We start from the raw sequence: 17,468 nt of genomic DNA on the forward strand, positions 1-17,468 counted from the left end.
ATAAAAAGGATTTTTTTTTATTATGAAAAAGTCATTTGAAATGACTAAAACAGCAACTTGTATGTCATAGAACACTATAGCCCACAGGAGAAATTATAATTTATTCCTTTTTAATTAATGTATCCCTAAAAACCAAGAGAAGAAAGAATTTTAAATATATTTCATCTAGCAACCTGCAGGTAAAGGAGTGACTGTATGGACAATAGCTGCAGTTGTCAAGAGCATAATTTCTTCCTGTATCTTGCCTAAGCATACACAGGAGGAATATTTTCTTTCTACCTTCAACCAGAACATAAATGCATGCTTTCATAGTTGCTTTTAGCAATCTTCCAGAGTTGCTGGCTTGCTGACATCTAGAATGTCCTACAGGGAATAAATAATAAGGTCTACAGAAGAAAGAGATCTTCCATTATGAGCCAAGGAAGATATAGTAAACAGAGAAGGATGTAAAAATGATTAATAGGGTACATTCTTCCCAATCAAATTTCACTTAGCATAATAGGATTAAGTATGGCTATGTAAACATAACAAAATATAAGAATATTCCAAATAGCAAGAATATGAAGACATACATGCTTTCTGAAGCAACTATTTATCATCTTATAAAAACTGCATTTCCTGAGAATGCGAAGTGTATTTGCTTATCTTCCTAGTCTCCCCAGTAGCAGGCATTGCCTTGGCCATGATAAGCTCTCAACGGAGGATTTTTGTTCTTCTTTCTTACCACCCTTCCCTTCCTTCCGTGTGCGTTGCGTGTGTGTGTGTGTGTGTGAATAAGCGTGGCCATGTGTTGAGGGGAAGCTGAAATAGTAATAGTAAGAGCAGGATAACTTGGCAAAAAGCTCAGCGGTGGTGAGCTATAAGGCTTGCGCCACTGTGGAGGCACTGTGGGACACTTCCAGCAGAAAGCATGCGTAGGTTATTGGGCAAGAGTCAAAAGCAACTTTTCCAGTGGGCACATAATTATTGACTTCCGTCTATAGTTAATCATGATAGAAAGAATACTGAAAAATGGACATGATTGGATTCTAATTTTGCTTCTACTACTTATTTGATAAGATTTTTGGTAAGTTGTTTAATAGTTCTTTACAACCCATTTTTTTTCTATCTACAAGTTGAGGGAATCTTGTAATCTATAAAGTGCTACACACATGTTTGGTACTGGAGGTGGCACTGCAAAGACCTCTGTGTGTTAGTGCTTGGATTTTAAGGAGTTTCATCATTAATTAAGCAAATCTTTTAATCTCATAGCCCGATATCTAAAATTAGGTTTAAAATAGATATTCTGTATTGCATTTAATTCTAATATTGTTTGAAGTATCCTCACAAATTCTTGAATTTATATCATTTTTCTACAGCTAAAAAGATTATAGATATTATTTATTGGCAAACTAAATCTAATGTTTTACTGAACATTTGGAAATTTCGCTGTTTTTATTTCACCAGCTTTGAAGACTGTAAAGTAATACCTACGTCTGGAACTAGTATAACTAACCCTGAAATATATCTCATATGAAAGAAGAAATCTTTGGCTGATAACAACTTCAGAGGGTAGAAATATTATATAATACTAGAAATATTATGTGTAATTATTATACAGTAGCAGGCCTGGCACATAAGAATTCCCAGTATTTATTTTTTGTAGTTTATTTTGACAGATGAAGTACAAGTAACTAAAAACATTGTCATTGAACTACATTCTGATGGGTGAACTACGTCAGTACAACTTCTTGACCAACAAAGAAAATGGCTGTGGTTTTATGATTGGACATTTTCAGGTCATTTTCATGACTAGAAATGGTTACAAAGAAATCTAGCAGTCTTCAGGGCCTCGGCATTTAAGAAAAGGTTTCTTTATACGCTGTTTTCTACTTTCTGCCCCTCCCACCATCACCCGAATTGTAAACAAAATGTAAAGAAGTTATTTCAATACTATATAACACATTCTTTATTCAGGTTAATTTGGATGGTATTGCTTGGGTTAGTTTTAAGTTTTACTTCTTTAAAATCTATCCAGTTATGCTTTTAAATAGTGTTATTTCAGTGTTATCTTTGCATGATATTTTACATAGATTTTTCAAAATTTCAAAATAGGAAGAAAATCTTTAAGGTATATGCCTAAAATAGAATACAATATATGGTATTTTAAAAAGAAATTACTTTAGTTCTAAATTTGTTGGCCTAATGTCCTGTTAAGTGATACAAATTACAGTTATAAATTTTAAATGAAATAATGGGCAATAATACTAACAATTTGTACAACCTTATTCAGTTCACTTAAGTTCTTTTTCTCAGTGTTCTTATCTGTCCAGGAGGAAGCTGGATCTCATCCTCTGAGTCAGATTTAAATACTGCAGTTTTCTTTTAAATGACAGTGCTAAGTGAGTAGCTTCAGCACCATGGAAGTTTCCTGGGCTGTAGTCTTAAACAGCTGGGCTATCTGAGCCCCTTTTGCACATCCAAACAAAACTGACAATCTCAGTGGACCTTAGTACCTTTCTCTTACCGATGGCTTGAAACTGCACACCTGGCTGGGCCCATGGTGAAACTGTAATTGTGGATTCTGGCTCAGCAGCATTAACAGGAAGAACCTTCCAGAGAAACAACTAAATGAGTAACAGTAAAATGAAAAAAAAAAGAGTGTGCAAAGAAGGAAGAGAAAAGGAACAAGTGAGGAAAAAGAGGATGAAAGGAAAGGGAAGAGGGAGGGAGGCAAGCACATCCCTTCAGGGCACCCAGTAGCCTCTCACAGGTAGGCCGGGTGGAGTACCTAAGAAAGGGAAGCCGCGCGGAGGAGACAGCAGGAGGACAGTGGCCTGCCCAGAGGTGCAGGATGTTGTAGGATAGCTGAGGTGAAGCTTCCGGCAGGTGGAGCAGAGCTGAAGCAATTACACACACACATGAGCACCAAAGCCATGTTTGAGGAACAGCTATTGAAGTTTAATATCCGTATTGTTTATATTTGTTCATATTACTTGTCTGCATTTCTATAACACAAAATTATAGGTTTGAAAATTTTTGAGAAAGCCACTTAAATTTGTGCTTTTAGAAGATAACTCTTAATGGTAAAACAGGTGCAAATTCCCTATGATGAGTGTTATCATTATAAGTATCAAAAATGTACTGTAAATGTTCTGCTTCCAAAAAAGATACACTTGAAAGGAAATTAAAGACAAGGAGTCCCATTTAGAAGTTATTACCACGATCCAAGTGAGAACTAAGTGCTAGTCTCTGGCCCTGCTTTGATGGCAGCCTCCATCCAAATGGTCTACATGTAGCCCAGATCCTAACAGCTCTGCCGTGGGACATGTGAGCACCATCCCGGCTTTCAACACAGTGTAGGCTCCTCTCCTGTGCCTGAATGTGACAAGCCAGGGCAGTTCTTGGGCCCTTTCAGGTTTTCAACACGGTGTAGCATTCTGGCCGTCATTTAGCTTTGATTATCTTGTACACAGCTACCCTGAGCTACTCTGTTACCTTCATGGTGTTAACATTTGAGAAGGAGCCCACTTCATACTCCAGTCCTGCCAGCCTCTCCAGGGTGCTGATTCTACTGCTATGTTCTCTTGTCATCTTTCGACCCTTGGGATGCTAGCTTGCCGCTTAGTATCTGTAATAGCTCTACCCTGTATCCTGAAAAAGTATACGAATATTCTCTAACATATTATGAATATTCTATAATAAGCCACATCATATTTTAAAGATGGTTACAAAGGACCAAGCGTCACAAATTTTTGCAACTAAGAAGGAGGTTTCTTTATGTTTTTTTTTTTTTTTCTCAATTCTATCTAGATCTTAAGAGTGTCTGATCTGAGTTCTTGGAGGAGCAGTTAGTCACGACAATAATATAACAGCTTTAACATTTTCTGGCCCGTAAGTTTGGACTCCCATCAAGCATTCTGTTCTGCCCTCTCTGGGCTCAGATGTAAATGGAAGCATTTACTATTAGAAGTCTGTTTATGAACAGTGAGATATGCTTCTCATAGCAGAAGAAGACATGCTGCAATACTGTCTATGTGAGGGCTCTTCAGGATCTGAGAGCAGACTTAGACAACACGTGTAAATTGAGGTAGGAATTTCAGATGAAATAAGCTTGAGTTGTTACTGAATAATAGAGGGCATGAAAAAAAATCTAAGGTAACTAAAGTTGTTGAAAAGAAAAAATCATTTAGTTTATGTGGTTACATTTAAATAAATGGCTCAATGCTAATATTCACCTGTAAAATTAAAAATAACTCCCTTATCAGATGTTAGAAAAGAGAAAAACATACATGAAATATTGGAAAACTATAAATCATAATAATTATTCACATTTTAATTATTAGTCTCATGATCAAAGGCTGTTAGTTTCCTTGATTTGAAACTTCCCTTATTATCAAGTGTAAACATAAGTATAAAATTTAATGCAAGTTAACAATTTCAAGAATGAATAAAATATAAATTTTCAAGTCAAGTTCAGTGTTATCCTACCCTAAAGGCCAATCTGATTTCAAGCCATAGTGACTCCTTTTTTTGTAGAATGACACATGGAGTTAGGAACCTATTTATGAAGTTTTCATAGCCGTTTTCAGTTTTTTGAGTCAAGATAAAATCTTTGAGATTGTAGCTGAATAAAAATTTAGTTCCACAATCTAAAGCTTCTTTAGTTTCCTCAAGTACTGTGTAATTATTATCCTGATAAATATTCACTGTGCCTCAAGACCAGGGGTCCTGCTTAAAACTTACACTAGGGCTGTGAAGAAGCTGTCTTCCCTCTCTAGATTTCACCTCAAAGAAGTTAAGAGACTTGTCCAAGATGCTGAGTGCTGCTCACCCACCTGACAGCACTTTCTTCTGACTCCAACTATCACAAAGGCCATCTCATAAAACAATCACAACATGATTTAAAACTGCGTTTCACTGGGTATACCTAATATGTAGAATGTAGCCACCTTCGCTGCTATACAGACTGAAAAAGCCATTGTTTCTGAAGACCATCAAAAGAGCAAACTCGGTGCTTCAGCCTCCAGTGCAAAGTTCAGCTCTCTGGCTCCTTTCTGAGCTGAGGCGTGGTCACTGTTAGCTGTACTTTATGCCAGAGCTCTTCCTGGTGAGTTCTGCAACCACCAGGAACCTTTCAAGCTGGCGTTTCTTTTGCAGAATATTGTTTAGCATGCTAGGCCTTAAATTATTCCTCAAGTGCCTGGGGTCTCTTCTTTCTCTCCTTTCTTTCTTTCAAATAGAGACTGCGATCACACTTTAGGAGTCATATCTAAACACAGTTATCTCTGATAAATACAATTTTTGTACAGTGTAGTGTTCAAATTTGTACCGTAAGTGCCTTGGATTAGACAGGAAAAAAACTCCTCAAAGTACCTCCTTGAAGAGAGAGTACTTGTCATTGTGATACTAACGCCGGGCAGCAGGTAGTCTCTCTGAATTATGATATAAAATCAAATGGCAAAAAAACAAGAGAGCCTTTTCTTGCTCCTAGGTGACTTAACTGACTGCTGTGCAGGGTACCCTGCCTCGGTTCTCTCCTTGACACCCACAGTCGGTACCAAGAGCCTTTTCCAGAGCTCCAGCCTCCACCTGCTCTTCCAAAGATCATTTGCCCCGGTGTTTTCATGTCTTTTGATCAATTCCTTGATTTGAAGATTACTTCAAGTACTTCTTGGTAACCATAAAGGTGTTTTGCAATAATCAGTTCCTTAGACTGCATTTTATATAACAAGTTTCAGGGTTTGGGTGGATTTTGTTAAAATGAGGACAAGTAATATTTAGGAAACCTCGTAACCCCGCTCCCATCTTTTGTCTAAGAAGATCCTCACCCAGAGTTTTTGAGTAGGAGGCTCCGAATAAAAGATTCCCTAACCTAGGGACTTCAGTGAGGATACTTGAGAAAATGAAACTTTTGTTTTAGAAACTCAAATTTGTTACTAAAGTATATCACTCTAAAACATTAACAGTGCCTTTCTTTCTAATAGTACTGTAAACTGTTACTTTCCCCTCATTTTAGAGATGTGGAAAGAACATTAGCTTTTCCAGGCCATTTAGGAACTCCTAAGAAACTAGCAAATTCTGAATACTGGGCATTTCTTGTAAATTTGTGTAGTTCATGATCTGCTTAACAGTAGTGTACAAAGTATCAAAATACTGTCAGGAAATGCTTTTCAGTCTCTTCCAAGATTGAATGATCTCTAGTCAGAGCACTTTTTCAACTGAGATCAAGAATCTTGTGTGTTTTTGTTTCCCTAAAGAGAATAATGACCATGTCACTCATTGTGCCTCTATTAGCCGTGTTCTAGTACATGCCAATTATGTAAAACTTTATTTATTGTATATTTCAAGACATCAGTCATATCCTAAATAAGTGAATATTTATTCACATTCATAGCTCATTGCCCTCATAAAATAATTTAGTTACCTCTGTGTCATTGATAAAATATAGAACTCTTGTTCATCATAATTTGGTAAATACAAGAATACATTAAACTATTTCAAGCATAAGCTCTAATATTAGGTCATTTTATTACTTCAATTTCTGGGGGAGGTTTGAGTTATATATGATGTTTGATTTGAAATACATTCAAAATATGTTCTTCCAAATTTTTATTTATAAAAATATATTTCATTTGTCTTCACTTTCTAGATTTCTCATTCTGTTTATCACATGTTTATCTGTGAAGCAAGCTGAGCTGCATTCCAGTGGCCGACTTGCTCAGCTGCTTAAAAGTCAGCAGAGTAATGCCTTTGCTACTGGCACTGAGTGGATATCAGAGTGTCATCGCACCAGAGCTTTTAGCTAAAAGCTCTATTTTCTTCTGTATTTAAACTTTCCATTCATTGCCTTTTAATTTAATGACCTTACTCTTTAGGCACTAAAAGAAAGCAAGTGTTATTTGTGAGCCATTATTATCTTGACTATGTATCTCTTAAGTGTCCTTAATACCTTCGGATAGTTTATCCTTATCCTACTAGTAAGAAGGCTAAGACTCAGAAATTAATTTAGATTAAGCCTTTGACTCAGAGGTACTAAAAGAAATTTAAAGATGAGAACTATATTGTCCTGGCCTTCAGAAGTTCAGAGGGTTTAAAAATTAAACATGAAGGCCCGGGGATGTAGCTCAGTGGTGCCGTTCTTGCCTGGCAAGCCCAAGGTCCTGAGTTTGATTCCTGATACTGGGGGTAAAAAAAGCATTAAACTTGAACACATTGACAGAGCCTGGACACAGGTTTGGGCATGTGTATAGTGTGTACACACACATACACCGCTAACCCAAGGGGTAATATATTCATCTTTCCCTGTGCTCAGGCAGAAATAAATGTAGTGCTTACTGTGTGCTCATATGTGTTCCTAAGCCTTAAGCTACCCTGTATGCACTTACGAATCAGGACCAAAAGTCCTGAAAGTCCTGAGGAAATAAAGACCAGAGTAGGCAAATCAGATTCCTAATGAAATCCAAGAGCCATGCAAACAGAATTCAAAAAAGAAGGGAAAGCAAACCGGATGGGAACCCATCAGAGGAGCATGGCATACCTAAGTACCAGTGGCTTCGGGTGTCTGCATGAGGTATGGAGACATTAAAAATGAAGCATGTTCCACATCAGCCAAGCTGTGTTACCCATGTTTCCTGTGGAGAAAAACCTGTCAGTTGGGTTTTATATCTCCCTGTAAAATGAGAAGATATGGATTGTCCTGGCGGAATGGGAAGGTGAAGCCAGAAGATACACTAGGTTTCAGCAGCAAAGTTGGATCTAGTCCTTTAATTTTGCTTTACATTTTCTGAAACAAATCTCTTGAGTGTATGTAGGAATGATCATATTTTTATCACACCATGAGACATCCCAGAATGTGTTTATTTTGGGGCATTTCTGCCTAATGCTTTAAGTACAGTCACTCCTTGGTTGATATAAGCCAGTATTCAGCTGTTATCTAGCCGTCATCATTGCCCTTGTCACCATTTGTCATTTACTCCATAACTCTCACATGTCAGCTATTGTGCTACGCGAAGGCATTGTCGTGTCTAATCATTGCAGCAAACTAAAGAGAAGCGCATTGTTGCTGTCTGTATTTAGCCCAGGAGAAACAGAGAGGTGCTCAGAAGCAATGGCTCAAGAAGGCAAGCATACCGACTTCACGTAGCGAGGAGCACACCCGTACCCATGCTTGCTCAGGAGTGCTGGCTCTTAGCGACAACACTGTTACTCTCGCTGCCTCCTAGGGCTGGGACTTCAGGGTTTGCATTTGAATATGCATGACAAAATAGTCCTGTGCGCAAAGATAACTCAGATATATCTTGCCAAAATTGCTGCTCTATCCAGTTAGAAAACATTTTAAATAGTAGCAGACAGCCTCTCTTTTTAAAGTTTTAAATATTTATTTATTTACTTATTTAATTATTTTGTGGTACTGAGGGTTGAACCCAGGGCCTTCACACTGAGCTACACCCCCAGCCTATTTTTAATTCTTTTATTTTGAGACAGGGTCTCCCTAAATTGCCCAGCCTGGCCTTGAATTTGGGATCCACCTGCCTCAGCCTCCCAGAGTGCTGGGATTACATCACTAGCCCCAGCTGTGCCACCAGGCCTGGATTCTTTTTTTATCATAAATTATAAGTATGAGAAAGATAAAGTTCCTCAAGTGTCAACAAACAATTTTACAGCTTTAAAAATATCTTAAACCTTTGATTTTTTAATACAAATATCTGAAATTATATATAAGTGAAGGGAAATTATACATAAGTGAAGTGAATCCAGATATGTTGTGAATTGAGATCAAATTTACTTTAATAAATTTAGTGAAAAAAACAAATGTATATGTTTATGTATGTGCATATATTAGACAAATGATCAGATTATATAAATAATATTGGCTCCACTCATTGAAATATTCTATTAGAAAATGAATGACATAAGTACATTTTCTGGTATTTTTAAAAGACTTTATTTGAAAAAGAATCTCATGAACTAAATTTTTCCCAAAAAATGTACTGTAAGTAAATAATATTCCTTTCAAAAGCAAATGCTGTTGTTCTACTTATATAGATAACTCCTGAAAAAAGGCAATGATTTATTTAGGTATTTAATTGCATTCTTGTTGATAACTGCCAGTTATCACATATTTAAATATAAGTGTGCATATGTATTTTCTAGTCTAATAGATTTGATTATTAAAATTTTATGAAGCCTTATAAATAACACCCATATTTTACGTTTGAAAAAAGAGGTCTGATGTTAACTAAAAATGATAGGTAATAAGGAGTCCTGAGAAAACAATGACAAGCCATTTGAATCTGACGCAGCCGACTATGGCCTAATAGCATTCAGTGCATCTCGGACAATTGTTAGGCAACAGTTCTTCAAATCACTCAAGTGGTTTATATAGAACAGTCATCATTCCAAGCCTTTGTGAGATTTTCCAGTGTCAATGGTTAGAAAATTTTCCTAAAATTAGCTACGTAAGGATGTTTTGGCATTATATTTAAAATTCATATAACGAAAAATCTATTAGCAGATACTCTCTTGGCAAGTAATGGCCAAGTTGATATTTGGGAAGAGTAAGAATTTTATTTATTTACATTATGCCGGATACCACACATGTATTAGTTGTAATTTTTAATGCAGTAAAGATATTATAATTCTGATGATTTTATAATTAATTTTGTAAAGGTGAAATAATTTGGTGACATTTATCCAACTTGTAAGAGTTTTCTTTACTCCAGGTTTTCCAGGATCCAAAGTTTATCCTTTTTACTTCCGGGCTTAAGGACTCTTGGCAATGATCTTTTGTTGTCAACAATAAAATTTTGTCCATTAGTTTTTACATTAGATGTATTTTATGAGAATAGGTCATTAACATAAATCATTTATGTTGGTTCTCAATTACCAGAATATTTGAACACCCAAGGACACCCTATACCCTGAGTGTGCCAGTTAACTGCCTGATTATTTCAGTTCCAGGAAGTCTGGACTATTGTAATAATAGTGACTTTTTCTAACATTTCTAGGATTCATCAAAATTCCAGCAACTGTTCAGAATTTAAACTTTCTCTTTTCTCTTGGCTTTTCTAAAGAGACTTAGTGCTTTAATCGTTAGATTTTGCATTATCTCTAGGTTCTCAGTGAAACAAAATGGAGAAAATAATGCTACTAGAATTGATCTTTATAAGTTATAATGACAACTTTATCATATTTTTTCCAAATTTTAAAGTGTAAAATTGTACTTCTTCATAATAAGCCAAATGTTTATTTCTTAGGTTTTACCTAAATGTTCTTTCCTAAGGCCATTGCTATTTTGAAGCTATTTTAATGGCCTTCATTGGGGTGTGGGGAAAATGCTCTAATTACTTTGCTGAAAAGAAGGGTTTCATATAAATTGAGTTTTTCTTTTAGGATAATTACTATTCCCTTTTGTTTCATATGCAACTGAGTGAGGTATTGCAGTATCCTCTGTGGACAATTAAAGTGCTGAGATAGGAGAAAGCTGATAATTGCTTGGTGTGGTCATACTGACGATTTGTGCGTATTTGTCAATCTGTGTTAACAGTATCGATCAGGATGGGATCCTCATAGAGGGGCAGATAATATTTCCACTAAATCTTCGGACAGCGATGTAAGTGATATATCTGCGGTTTCCAGGACTAGTAGTGCTTCTCGTTTCAGCAGCACAAGTTACATGTCAGTCCAATCAGAAAGGCCAAGAGGAAACAAGAAAATAAGGTGAGTGGGGGCTTTAGCAAGTGAGCACTTCTGAATGTGTTTTAGGAGGTCTCCATTTTTCTCTGGATGAGCATGAAATCCTTTATTTCTAAAAGATTACTATATGTCATTAAGGCAGTAGGAACTTCTGTCCATACCACTTTTAATTTTATTTTGGTTCACATTTCAGATTTTTACCCAGAAAAAAATGTATGAAACTGATGACAATTTTGTGTAGTATGTTATTTAAAATAATATCATTCTTTTATGTTGCAATATAAAAACTAAACTGTTAGTGTTATATCATTACTAAAATTAAAGTGATGGTTAACTGAAGATGTGTATTTTTTAACGTTCCAAGGGATATGAGAAATAATATGTTGGAGGGTTTCTTCCTAGCTGAATAAATTTCAGTGATTCAGAAAACAAAAACCTTACTTTTTTAGTATAATGCTCTCCCATTCTCCTGAAATTTTTATAAATACATGGCAAACTTCCTCATCTTCTCAAGAAAATGTATACATGTAATGTATAATTTGCGTTTGTTACTTGTTCTATAGATTTTAAGGTTACTTCTCCTGTGTTGTTTTTAGTCCTAGTAAAATGGAGAGATCACAGCTTTTGCCTGTTTTCCATGTAATGTTGTGATTTTTAAAAAGGGATATATGATTTAAAAACTATTATGATTAAACATTACCTACCCAGTACTTCTCTTACATAGAATAGAAAACGTTTTCAATACTAAAAGGTAGAATTTGTACTTATGTTTTGATGGTTTTCATTGCCTTTCTGTTTAATTTCATATGCATTTTTTCTTGACTTGGTTTTCTTTTTTCTTTCTTTTGTGTTTATTTGCATGCCTTCCATTTCCGTTCCTCTCACAAGGCCAAAGGGAATAGAAGAGGGAGGGCAAGGAGGGGGTAAGAATGAGGAGGAGGAAGAGGCAAAGGAAGAAGGGATTGATGAGAGTGGGAAAGGGAAGGAGATCACAGAAGCTTGTGATAAGGAGCGAACCAGAGGATCAGGAGACCAGGGAAAATCACAAGACACACCCGAGCGAGGGAAAGAACGAGAACAGTGGAGTAAAGAGGACTTGCAAAGGACACTCTCCCAAGATGATGACAGGTAACCTGCTCACGTTTGGAGTCACTCCCATTAGGTCGTCTTTTACCATTGCTGATAATTATTTTGCCACTTATATTAGCTTTGTTTTCTTGTGTTTTAGGTTTACCTTCTAATACAAGTGATGGTTGTGTTGACAAAGTATTATCAGATCGCATTACTAAATGGCCTTTAGTTTAGGTTCACTGGCTTTGAGAGTCTAATTGACTTAGTTTTCAGGTTCTTTATGACCACCTGAATCAGCTTCAGGTTTTCTTAGGTCTTTTAGCATGAAGTATTGTACAGCTTTCCCAGCCACAGAGTCCAAAGATGAGTGAAAAGAGACACTTTACCAACAGTGAAGACTGCTTCAAAGCAGAAGAGAGCAAACCCCTTAGAATGAGATTCTGAAGGGGCTGAGAAGGTTCAGCCTGCTTTATAAGACATACTCTGTACTGGAAGCCAACCTCAAAAATGAGTGGCAAAAACTAAGTTTTATTCCATATCTAGCTCCCCTACCTTCTCTTCGTTTTCTTGTAGGCTGTAGTGCAGTTTGACCTCTGAGGAAGTTTATAAAGCAAGGACATTTGTATTAAAAATACATATGACCGTGGCTTGTTGGGAGATAAACAGGGGCTGTGCCCTTTTGAAAATTCACCCAGGTAGAGAAACTCAGAGAAGGAACTTTGAATACACGAAAATAAGGCTTAAAATGACCTCATTGTACTTTCCTAACCCAAGTCTGTGAGTGTGAAGCAGTATGACTTATAATGCATATGGGCAGGTCTGCACGAGTATTTGCTAAGACTTCGTCCTGCTGCTCGGGAGCAGAGTTTGCTCCTATGTTTATCTGAGACTGAAAATTGCAAATCGTGCACATTTTGAATTGCGTTTTCTACCAGTCCATAATTTGACTTTGTGTATACAAAGTCTGCTTGATAAGCAAACCCTGTTTAGAAACCAATATTTGCATTAGTGTATGAAAGCTTACTCTGAATTTATACTTTTCTCATAATTACTGAGAGATGATTCAGATAGGTGCTTACCACTTGGGGATATAATTTGGCAACAACTATAATATTTCTGAGACTATAAACTATAGAGAACCAGGCTGATCTCTCTTGGGAACATATATTTTATAAACATAAACTACCAATATTTATAAGAAAATGTTGGTATCACTCATTCATTATTACTGCATAGGATCCTGAATGTGCTTTCATTTTTAGAATAATTCTGACAGTGTTCATTATGAGGAAAAACGTAACTGTTCCTAGCGACGTTTGTTTAGGTATTTGATAAGCACAATCATAAGTTGTTTGAACACCTACGCACAAAAACACAACCTAAATGCTTATGCAACGTTATTGGAAACAGTCTAATTCATAATGTTCCATACCTTTCACTTGGAATTCAAGTTTTATAAAGAAAAAAATTCTGACTTCAAAGCATTTAGGGAAATACTAGTACCTACCACAGTGACCACAATGAAAAGAACCCATTATAATTGTTATTTTCTTTACAGTAATTAGATCTCAGTGCATGATACGTACCTCATTGCATGGTCATGTTGCTCATTTACAGTAAGTCACACTGAAGTGAGTCTACTGAATGTACAAGTAGAAAATGAATAGCAAAAGTAAATTCAAGGGTAGTTCATTAAATGTTTAATTTATTTTGTTGATTAATGAATAATACATTCACACTCAGCTTTTTTTATTTATGCACAAATATGTAGATCTGGTAAAATTCTCCTATATTATTAGTGATTCTATATGATTAACTAGAAAGTTCAAAATTGTATATGTTTTAATTTTTATATTTATTTACATTTGCTGGTTCTATACCATATGTATATGCATATGTATATAGTAATTTGGCCTAGGAAGTGTGTTGAAAGATAAAGAGAAATCATTAATCAACCAGTATTTATTTAGAAAGCTTCTCAGGCACTGTACTAGCAGCTGGAGATAGAAAATAAATAAAACGTTTTGAAATTTCTGTTTGAGGGTGAAAGCACCATCTTAGCCACATGTGGATGGATATTGGCAGTGGCTGTGTATCCAACAAGTGCCACAAGATAACCTGAACAAATATACAAAGGTACCGAATAAGAGAGGTATCTTAAGTAGTCTGCAGTAAAAGATAAAAACCCAAGTACTGAACAGTAGAGTTTTGCTGGAATCAACCAGGTGGGTAGCTTTGTGTTCATCAATTTTTATTCTGGAAACATAAAAAAAGATAAAGTTTTTTTAAATGAAGATACCATCTCCACAAACCTTTAGTTCTTGGGCTATGTAATTTTAATTTCCCTGCTTAGAGAGAATTATTCTTTTTGAGATAGTGAAATTTTTGAAGGAAAAAAATGACATCAGTTCAAATTTTCAGAAATGGCTGATTTTTTAAAAAAGATTCAAGCCATTATCTAGACATGCAGAGTAATTTTAATCAAAAATTTATTCAAAGGCATTACTACTACTACCTTCATTTTAGATGAGAGCTAAAATGTGAAAGCAGATTTACATGACCATGTCGTATGATGATCTATAAGCATACTTTTGCCTGTGTTATAGACCTTGAGCGAGGAAGCAGTATGTCTCGCGAAAGAAATTGGGAGGTAGAACCCTAAACTACCTGGACTTTCATCTTGACTCTGTCTTGCACATTTACCCACTTTCATTTCCTGGGGTTTTTAACTGGTCACATAGAGGTGAACAGGTGATTCACATTATCCTGATGATTTGACTTCATTATCATGAATTCAAGAGATGGTTGGTTTTGCAACTAATTATTGGCACAACAAATAGTACGACCTAATTTTCCATCATTTCGGAGATAGGTCCAAAATTTATGCAGCCAGTACTTAATGTTTCAAACTTCAAGTTGCTGGAAGAATGTTTTAGTGCTGTCTCCTCCCAGAGGGCCTGATGGACTGTGCCCCTCGACAAGTGACACCCATGACTTGTGTTTTAAATTTTTATTTCTCATTGAGTCCACATCCAATTTAACACCACAGAGAATCTTATAATCCCAAATAACTTCTACTCTCTTTTATGCTTGTTCATAATATTCAACTAGGAACTTAGAAAAACTTAAACATCACTTATAAAATTGTTACTCTGTCAGTTTGGGGTGAGGCCCAGGATTTGCGTTTTTAAAACACGTTCTAGGTGATTATGATACAAGTAGTCTGCAAATGGTATCCATCTTCTGAGTTGTTCATGTTTTCTAAAGAATTTTAAGATTAGCTTGTGAATTTCTGGAAAAAAATAAAGGCAGCTGGGATATTGACAGAGATTATGTTTAGTTTGATCAATTTGAGGATTATTGCCATTTGAAGAATATTAAGTCTCCAATCCAGGAGCATGAGATGCTGTTCCATTTATTTTTTTATTTCACTTTCTTGCAGTAATGTTTTGCAGTCTTCTGTATACACATTGTACCTATTTTTGCTGAATATACTCTTAACTATTTTGGTGCTATTATAAATGGAATTATTCTATTAATTTCAATTGTAGATTGCTCATTGTTAGTGTATGGAAACAGAGTTGATTTTTATGTGTTTATCTTGTATCCTACAAACTTGCAATATACTCATTTACGAACTTTAGTGATTTTTTTTTGTTGATTCTTTAGTATTTTCCATGTAAGACATCATGTCATCTGTGATTAAAGATAGTTTTCCTTTCTTCTTTCCTGTCTGAATGCTTATATTTATTTTTCTTGCCTAATTGATTTGGCTAAAACATCTACTACAATGTTGAGTAGAAGTAGCTCATAGAAAGTTCTTAAAATAAAAAGGCATTTTGAGTTTTTTCATTAGTTTTAAGAGCATTTCTGGAGCTATTATCTCTTAGGCTACTCATCCATGTTAGGATTTTCTATGTAATAAAACTTTCTTTTAAAATTTTATGACTATGCTTCTTAAAGAAATGATATATCTGTATTACAGTTAAGAAAACAGTATAGCCCAGTACATTTTCTTTCTTACCTAGACTATTAGGAAGTTCAAGTAAAATGTCAAAAATATGCTAATTCCATTCAATTTCATTAACATCATGTTAATATTGTATTAGATGTAATAATATAGTTTTCTCTCATGATGTTTTAATACATCTATCTTGATACACATATATACTGAAGTGATTCTTACTGTCAAGCATTAAACATGCCCATCATCCCATGCAGTTACCTTTCTCTGTCTTTCTCTCTCTCTCTCTCTCTCTCTCCCACTCTCTTCCTCTCTCCCTCTCCCTCTTTCATGTGTGTGTGTGTGTGTGTGTGTGTGTGTGTATGATAAAAGACCTAAAATCTACTCTCTTGTTTGCTTCCTCTTTAAGACTTGCTTTTCTACTTCTACTTTGTGTAACTTTATGAAAACTGCTTCAAGTTATATATGCTGTTAAATTTATTAGCAAAATTTTATTGAGCCAGCTCTTTAATATGTACTTTCATTAGTGCCTATTAATTTTACAGTTTTTCTGGTCTCATGGTATTTTCATACACATGTACAATATATTTGGATCATATCCATCCCTCCATTACTTTCCATTACACCCCCTCCCCCTCTAGCTTATTCCCTTTCTCTTGTCTAATAATACTCCCACTTTATTTTCATGTCATTTTTTAAAGATTCCACATATTACTGGGGATGTAGCTCAGTGGCACTGTGCCTGCCTTGCAAGTGCCAGGTTGTGAGTTTGATCCTCAGTACCAAAAAAACAAAAAACATCCACGTATTAGAGAAAACATGCGATACTTGTCTTTCTGAATGTGATTTATTTCACTTAACATGATGATTTCCATTTCCATCTATTTTCCAACAAATGCTTAATTTCATTTTTCTTTATGGCTGAATTTTACCCATTGGTATGTGTATCACATTTATCTGTTGATGGGCACTAATGCTGTTTCTATACCTTGGCTATTGTGCCTTGTGCCAAAATAAACGTGGATATGCAAGTGTTCTTACAGGGTGCTGACTGTAACTCCATCAGGGGTATACCAAAGGGCAGTATGGTTGTGCCATATGATAGCTCTATTTTAGTTTTTTGAAGAACCTCCATAATTGATTTCCTAGTGCAGCACTAATTCACATTCCCACCATCAGTGTGGAAGTATTTCTTTTTCCTCACAGCTGCCTCACCAGCATTTATTATTTTGTGTATTTTTCAGTGTAGTTTTGATCTGCATTTCCGTAATGGCTAAAGAGGTTGAACACTTTTTCATGTATGTGTGGACAATTTGTACTTCTTTTGAGAAGTCTTTCCTCAGTGCATTTGTTCATTTATCAATTAGGCTGTTCTGTTGGGTTTTTTCTAGGGTTATTTTTTGGGTTCTTTATTCTAGATATTAATCCCCTGTCAGAAAGGTAGCTGGCAAATATTTTCTAACATTCTATAGGCTGCTTCTTCATTTTGTTGGTTATTTCTCTGCTGTGCAGAAACTTTTTAACTTGATGTAGTCCCATTTGTTGAGTTTTGCTATTATCTCCTATGCTAGTGGAATCCTATTTGGGAAGTCTTTGCCTATGCTGCAGCTTCAGGTGTCTGCCCTATGTTTTATTCTAGCAGTTTCAAAGTTTCAGGTTTCATACTGAGATTTCAGATCCACTTTGAATTGGCTTTTGTACAGGGTGAGAGGTAGGGATGTAGTTTCAGTCTTCTACTTACGGATATCTAGTTTTC

At 35.6% G+C, this 17,468-nt stretch overlaps 1 protein-coding gene across 49 annotated transcripts in view; it reads left to right on the forward strand.

The window, feature by feature from the left end:
- Nucleotides 1-17,468, forward strand: part of Rims2 (regulating synaptic membrane exocytosis 2) — a 536,290-nt gene that overhangs the window by 412,949 nt on the left and 105,873 nt on the right. For 24 of the 49 annotated variants that reach the window (XM_087190771.1, XM_087190773.1, XM_087190775.1 and 21 more), the window contains 2 exons: nucleotides 10,529-10,701; nucleotides 11,566-11,805. The exons of 17 other annotated variants lie outside the window; for them this stretch is intronic. In XM_087190771.1, the coding sequence (XP_087046897.1) occupies nucleotides 10,529-10,701; nucleotides 11,566-11,805 (413 nt within the window). The remainder of the gene's footprint in view (nucleotides 1-10,528; nucleotides 10,702-11,565; nucleotides 11,806-17,468) is intronic. 8 more of the 49 variants (XM_021262789.2, XM_021262777.2, XM_087190777.1 and 5 more) reach the window with 1 other exon arrangement.

The sequence above is a fragment of the Heterocephalus glaber genome, unplaced genomic scaffold (assembly GCF_053883595.1).
Source record: "Heterocephalus glaber isolate CG9 unplaced genomic scaffold, H.glaber_assembly_v1.0 deba00001556, whole genome shotgun sequence".
Lineage (NCBI taxonomy): Eukaryota > Metazoa > Chordata > Mammalia > Rodentia > Bathyergidae > Heterocephalus > Heterocephalus glaber.